The following is a 7,976-nucleotide window of genomic DNA, read 5'->3' on the forward strand; positions in this document are numbered from 1 at the left end:
CTGGCCAGGACTTCCAATACAGTGTTAAATAGAAGTGGTGATAGAGGGCATCCCTGTCTGGTTCCCATTCATAAGGGGAATGCCTTGAGTCTTTCTCCATTAATAATGTTGTTGGCCGTTGGCTTTGCATATATACCCTTCATTATGTTGAGGAATTTCTGTCTGTTTTATTCTGTCTGAATTTCTTTCTCTGTTTTATTTTTTAGTGGTTGATTTAGAGTTTATACTATTTATCTTTAAACTGTCAAATAATATTACAACATTTCATAAAGTATGAAAACCTTAAAATAGTATATTTATATATCCCTCATCCCAGCTGTGGAGCTATTGTTTTTATACTCTTACTCTTCATATTCTTTCCATCTTCTTTTGATGTTTCCTGCATCGTTAAATATATTGCCCATAGAATCTTTCAGTATTTCAACTCAAGGCTTAAATTTTTTTCTTCATTTCTTTCAGCTTGAGAAATGCCGAGTGTATTCTTCCCTTTTGGTTTTCTGACTCCAGGTCTTTGCATATTTCATTGTAATAATTGACTTTGTCTTCTCGAGCTCCTCTTTGAAATCCTCTCTTCAGCTCTTTTATCTTGTCATTTCTTCCATTTGCTTTAGCTACTCGTTCAAGGGCAAGTTGCAGAATCTCCTCTGTCATCCATTTTGGTCTTTTCTTCCTTTCCTGCCTTTTTAATGACCTCTTGCTTTCTTCATGAATGATGTTTTTGATGTCATCTTACAATTCCTCTGGTTTTCAGTCATTGGTATTGAGTGCATCAAATCTATTCTTTAGATGGTCTTTAAATTCAGGAGGGATATAATCAAGGTCATACTTTGGCTCTCATGAACTTATTTTAATTGTCTTCAACTCCAACTTGAACTTATATATCACCAGTTAATGATCTATTCCACAATCAACTCCTGGCTTTGTTTTGGCTGAAGATGCTGAGCTTCTCCATTGCCCCTTGACATAGATGTAGTCAGTCTCATTCCTTTGTACTCCATCTGGCAAAGTCCATGTGAATAACCGTCATTTGTGTTGTTGAAAAAAGGTATTTGCAATGAATAAGTTGTTGGGCTTGCAAAATTCTATCATGCAATCTCCAGCATTATTTCTATCACCAAGGCCATATTTTCCAACTACTAGTGATTCTTCTTTGTTACTAACTTTTGCATTCCAATCACCAGTGATAATCAATACATCTTTATTGCATGTTTGGTCAGTTTCAGACTCCAGAAGTTGATAAAAATCTTCAATTTCCTCATCTTTGACTTTGGTGGTTGGTGCGTAAATTTGAGTAATAGTAGTATAACTGGTCTTCCTTGTAGGTATATGGATATTATCCTATCTTGATAGGATAGATCTTGAAAGATTATTTGTGATGATGAATGCCACTCCATTTCTCTTCAATTTGTCTTTCCTGGCATAGTAGATCATATGGTTATCTGATTCAGAATAGCCCAAACCAGTCCATTTCAGTTCAGTGATGTCTAGGATACCGATCTTTATGTGTTCCATTTCATTTTTGACAACTCTGTGTTACAACTGTTCAGCCTTTGTAGCATAAAAACAGCCATAGACAATACATAAATGAAAGAGCATAGTTTTGTTCCAATAAAATTTTATTTACAAAAATAGGTAATGGGTCAAATTTGGCCCACAGGCCATAGTTTGCCATAGTTTTCCAACCCCTGGAAGAGATCCAAGTTTCCATCTGGTAATATTTTCTTTCTGCTTGAAGAATTTTAACATTTCTTGTATTGGTGATCTGCTGCTGCTGCTTTCTCTCAGCTTTTGTATATCAGAATAAGCCTTTATTTTGCCTTCATTAAAATTATTTTACTGGATCAAAAACTTAGAGGTTGACATATTTTTTGGTGTATTAAAAATATAACTCTAGCTTTCATTATTTCTGACAAGAAGTCTGTTGCCATTCTTATTGTTTGTATGTAATGTGACATTATTTTCTGTCAGCTTTAAGATTTTTCTTTCTGTCATTGGTTTTCAGCAGTTTTATTATAAGATACTTTGGTGTGGTGCCTGGGCTTCATTGAAAGGAGCTCAGGTGGTGCAGTGTCTAAGGCATTTGACTGCACACCAGAAGGTTGGCAGTTCAAAACCCCCATCCACTCCACAGAAGGAAGACAGGGCAATCTACTTCTGTAAAGATTTTCTTCCTCAGAAACTTAATGGGGGTCCCTGTAAGTCAGAATTGACTTGATGGCAGTAGGTTTGGTTTTTTTGGTGTAGGCTTCATTGAGATTCTTGGGTCTAACTTTGTACTTTTAATTAAATACGAAATTTTTTCCTTTTGATATTACCTATTATTTATATCTTTAAACATTTTAATATTTTTTTCTATTACTTCTCTTATTTTCTTCGTTTTTGACTTCCGTTATACATGATAGGCCACTTGATGTTCCACAGCTCACTGATACTCTGTTCATTTTTTTTCCCCAATCTTTGCTATGTTTCATTTTGAATAGTTTCAATTACTGTTTCTCCAAGTTTACTAATCTTTTTTCTGCAGTATCTAATCTATTGTTTTTCCATCATGTATTCTTCATCTCAGATACTGTAATTTTAATCTGTAGAGTTTTGATTGGGGTCTTTTAAAAATATCTTCCTATTTTCTCTTGTCACACTCATGTTTTCTTCTACCTTTGTGAATATATGGAGTATTCTTATAACAGCTATTTTAATGACCTTTGCATGTGAATCTATTGTGTTTCTGAATTCTACCATCAGTGTCATAGCTGAATCTGTTTCTACTGAGTGATTTTTCTCCTGTGATGTTTTTCTGCTTCTCTGCACTCCTGGTAATTTTGTATCAGATGCCAAACATTGTGAATTTTACATTGTTGGCTAGATTTTTTTTTTCCTTCCTACCTCCCCTCCCCCGCTTTTTTTTCTGGGGCAAAAAAAAAAATAACCCAAACTCACTGCCATCGAGTTGATTGCAACACAAAGCAACCTCCATCAGGTTTCCAAGGCAGTAAGTCTTTACCAAAGTAGATTGCCCAGTCTTCCTTCTGCAGAGTGGCTGGTGGGTTTGCACTGCCAGCCTTCTAGTCAGTAGTCAAATGCCTTGGGCAGTACACCAATTACCTAATACTGGTTTAATTCTTTCAGAGTTTCTTTTAGGTTTCATTAGGCTGATCCCAACAACGTTTAATTTGGGTCTAATTTGGCTCTCTTCAGGGTATTGATGGAACTTGATGCCCCATGGGTTAGGAGGTCTTCACATGGCTGGTGGGAACACTAACTATTTTGTCTCAGTGTGAGCTCCCGTGATTATTCTGCCACTACTTACAGATTGGTTTTTCCCCAGCCTCAGTAATTTCCTCACATACACAAGCAGATGCTTCCTCAGCCTAAAACCTAAGGATCTTTGCAGATCTCCAGCTCACTTGCTTTCTGAAGCTACCTCCTCTTTGGTACTCCTTGCCAACAAATTCTCATCCTCTCTAATTTGCCATTGATAATGTCATCACCTGACAGAAGAGGACTATAAAACACATGTTAATAAAGATCTAGGGAATGGAAGATAAAAGGTAGTATGAGAGCCCCTTGTAAAGATTTATGTATTGTTGTTGTGTTTTGTTTTGCTTTTGCTTTTTCAGTGGAAAGCTCCCCAGGGAGTCTAAAGAATGAAGATTTTTCTAGTAGCCATGCTATGACACTGTTCAAAGACAAAAGTCAAGAAGCCATGGACCAGATCTCTTTGATTTTGTCTCCTGAACACCAGATTTCTCAGAAGCTCTACATTCCTCGGAGTACAGCCACTGCTGCCTTAGGTGCTGCCGCACGGCTAGCCACATCCGGGAGCTTCCTGCACTGGTACCCTAGTATGAAAAGGATGGAAGCATGAGGCGAGGGAGAGAAGAGTAAAGCAGCTGGTTAGGGCTTGGTGATTGCCCAAGCCAAAATAAGGAAATGTTAAGGCAAAATAGTATTTTGATAGTTGATGCTTTGTTTTCTTTTTATGTGACAATATATTAGCTTTATTATGTGAAGAGTCCACTTTGGTGTATAAGTATAGATAGGTAATGTTAATTTTCACGTTTATTGACAATGTTCCTTATGCTGTATCATTTATTCACCTTTGTTGTGTTTTTTTTTTGTGCTTCTGTAAATGTTTTCTTATATATATCATGAATGATAAATGAAAATTTAAAAACTAATTTTTTGTGATCCATACTTAGCAAGACAGATATTTTCACCTCTCTATCTCTAAGACAAAAGATGTCTGAACTTCAGTTTTGCTGCTTCTATCTAATTTGAAATCTTCTATATCATAGAAAGATGTAATTCAGGGCTTCTATCCTCACTGCTATTATTTCTTTTAAATACTATAATCAGTAAGAAAATTCACACCTGGAGCTTTGGTCATATAAACACATATTTTTAAAAAATTAAGCTGTTTTTCAGTAAAAGCAATTTGTTAAAGATTAATGACTAAATTATAGAGACTAGTTGCTGAAGCTGAACCCTCTCTATAGACATGACAGTGCCCAGGAGTCTTAAAATGTAGCAGTAGTTAAACAGTGGTATTGTTTAAGCATTTATCCAACATGATGTTCTCTGAAGTCAAATTGTGTGGCATATTACATGATGTTCTGTGAAATTCATGATGTAAAAAACATCAAGAGAAAAGGAAAGACTGACAGGTGAAATTAAAGAATTTGAGTGATACTAATTTCTTACTGGTAAACTACCAGATTTATCCTCATGTTTTAAAGATAAGGACATTTTTCTCATTCCATTAACCCAGAATCTCTTAGAAGTAAAAGCAGAGAAAGAGAGATGAATTGCTGGCATGTTGAATGCAACTAGGTGCTCACCTTTCTAACTGCTCTTCAGAGGCTTTCTGTTTCAAAGTAAGTGGCAGAGCTGGTCCCCTAGTTCCTCTTTCTCTTTCTATAATAAGGAATTTCTCCTCTTCCTTTCTCACCTATTTATTTAGTAAAATATACACTCAGGAAGGGAGAAAGATGGGACTAAGTATAAATGTCAGTTTTACATTTAAATGTAGAATATTGCTGGCTGAACCTAGTTTCTTAGAATTATGTCCGTCATCGAGAAACAAACCCAACGTCTATAAATACTGATAACAGTCAGTTTAAAAATCTTACAGAAAACATGTTGAATGTGATAAAATCTAAAACTCAATTTACCTTTAAATCCAATATATTTATAAGAATGATGATAGTTTACCCGACAGATAGAACAGGTTCTCATCTGGTTCTTTGTGATTTTATATAAAGCATTTTTATTGGAATAGAAGACAGATGGACAGTTATGCTGGTCAGTGAACACTTAACTATCATTATGAGTTAAAGATTATATCTGATACTCAACATAAGTGTGATATGGGCTAGAGAAGCCTTGTTGTTCATATACGAAAAAAAAAAAACTCAACTGCCATCGAGTCAGATCCAACTCATAGCAATCCCTCCTTGAGTTTCCAAGGCTGTATCACTACGAAAGTAGATTGCCCAGCCTTCCGTCCAAGGAGTGGTTGATGGGTTTGAACCTCCAGCCTTCTGGTTAACAGTCATATGCCTTAGGCACTATGCCACCAGAGCTCCTGTTGTTCATATAGGTCTAGATGATTATTTACTATTTGTTTCTAAAGGAAAAAATCCTTTCTGGAATGATGCCTCTTAGAACTTTTTCTTTTAAAAAGAAGCCAACGGAGCTTTAAGAGATATACCTTACTTCTCCAGATAGACAGTTACTAGATTTGGGGTGAAGTGAATCTGGTAGAAGCAACCTGTTATAATAATGTGGAAGGAATGATAGAAGTACATGTTAAGAAGGTTCAGTTCTATTATAGAACTCAACTACCAGGGGAACACTTAAAAAGCTGGATAGCCTTTTTGTAAGTTTGACAGCTGGCTGTGTAACTTGACAGACTAATTTTATAATTTGTAATTTAAATGGGGGTCATGAAGTAATTATGCTAAGGCTTTCAGAATCCCATCCATTTGCATATGGCCAGATATCAAATCATTCAGAGTCATCCCTAACTGATGAATCTCAACACATTTTGAAAGAAGCTTGTTTACTAATTCACAGTTAACATCTTATTTGAGCTAGTAGAATTAAAAAAAATGAATATTTGAGAGGCTTGTACACTGACTCCTTGGTTTTGACTTAGACAGCCACATTGCAAATTTGTTTGCCCACCTTCTCCCTAAAACATGGACTTTGCTTGCTAGTCAACTAAAGTATTAGCCTAAAGCATCAAATAGCTCATTTGAAAGTACATATATAGGTTTCTACATGTGGGTAGGAACAGCAGTAAGAAGGAAATGTATAAAAGATAAGTAGTTATTCTGTGGTTTGGGGATAAGTTAATAGCTTTTATTATCAAAAGAAAAAGCACTCTCATGGTATAATGGTTAAAAGCATTGGGCTGCTAACCAAAAGGTCCCACTGGGCTGCTAACCAAAAGGTCTCACTCTGTGGGAGATAGATGAGGCAGTCTGTTTCTTTGGAAACCCTATGGTACAATTCTACTCTGTCGTATACAGTTGCTATGAGTTGTATTCAACTCGATGGCAGTGGGCTTGACTGGTTTTTTCTTTTGGTATTACCAAAAGATGGGTTGATGTCTCCTATACTTAGAACAAACAGTCTTCTTCCCTAACATTTTTGGTGTTAAGGAGCTGTTAGCAGTCATTGTAGGTCCCAAAAAAATGCTGGCTGGGAAAATGGACCCTGTAAGAAGGGATGAAGGGATGGGGGTGAGAACAGTGCAGACAATATCCTGCTTATCAATTCTTTGGGGATAGAAGACCGGGCCCATCCACTTCTGAAAGAATTGGCTAAGGAAAACCTTATGAATAGCAATGAAGCATTGTCTTGATATATCACTGGAAAACTTCATGAAGAGCTATGAAACTGTCTAATTAATATAGGGCTGGAAGATGAGCCTCGTGGGTTGGAAGGCAGTCAAAATACGACTGGGGCAGAGCGGCCTCCTCAAAGGACAGTCAACATTAATGATGTTGATAGAGTAAAGCTTTTGGGACCTCCATTTGCTGATGGGGCATGACTCAAAATGGGAAGAAACAGCTGCAAACATTCATTAATGATCAGAACGTGGAAGGTATGGAGGGTGAATCTAGGAAAATTGGAAGCTGTCAAAAATGAAATGGAATGCAGAAAGATCAATATCCTAGTTGTTAGTGAGATGAAATGGACCAGTATTGGCCATTTTGAATCAGATAATTATATGGTCTACTATGCTGGGAATGACAAATTGAAGAGCAATGGTGTCACATTCATTGTCAAAAAGAACATTACAAAATCTACCCTGAAGTACAGTGCTGTCAGTGATAGGATAATATCAGTACACCTACAGGGAAGACCAGTTAATATGAAAAGTACTCAAATTTATGCACTAGCCACCAAAACAAAAGATGAAAAAAATGAAGATTTTTACCAACATCTACATTCTGAAATTGACAAAACATGCAATCAAGATATATTGATTATTGCTGATGATTGGAATGCAAAAGTTAGAAACCAAGAAGAATCACTAGTAGTTGGAAAATATACAGCCTTGGTGATAGAAATAATGCTGGAGACCACATGATAGAATTTTGCAAGACCAATGACTGATTCATTGCAAATACCTTTTTAAAACAACATAAATGGTAACTACACACTTGGACCTTACCAGATGGAATACACAAAAATCAGATTGACTACATCTGTGGAAAAAGGCAATTGAGGAGCTCAACATCATCAGTCAAAGCAAAGCCAGAAGCTGATTGTGGAACATACCATCAATTCCTCATATGCAAGTTCAAGTTGAAGCAGAAGAAAATTAAAATAAGTCTATAGGAGCCAAAATATGATCTTGAGTATATTGCACCTGAATTTAGCAACCATCTGATTAATAGAATTGACACACTGAACACCAGTGACCAAAAACCAGACAAATGGTGGGATGACATCAACAACATCAT

The 7,976-nt window shown here is 36.3% G+C and overlaps 1 protein-coding gene across 1 annotated transcript in view; it reads left to right on the forward strand.

The window, feature by feature from the left end:
• The window catches only part of TDRD5 (tudor domain containing 5), a 150,672-nt gene extending 146,807 nt beyond the window's left edge, over positions 1-3,865 (forward strand). The window contains 1 exon segment of the mRNA XM_042780521.1: positions 3,618-3,865. Within this exon segment, the coding sequence (XP_042636455.1) occupies positions 3,618-3,865 (248 nt within the window).
• Positions 3,866-7,976: the final 4,111 nt, after the last annotated feature.

Source organism: Orycteropus afer, unplaced genomic scaffold (genome assembly GCF_000298275.1).
Source record: "Orycteropus afer afer isolate SDZICR_OR568_19922 unplaced genomic scaffold, OryAfe1.0 scaffold00043, whole genome shotgun sequence".
Classification (NCBI taxonomy): domain Eukaryota; kingdom Metazoa; phylum Chordata; class Mammalia; order Tubulidentata; family Orycteropodidae; genus Orycteropus; species Orycteropus afer.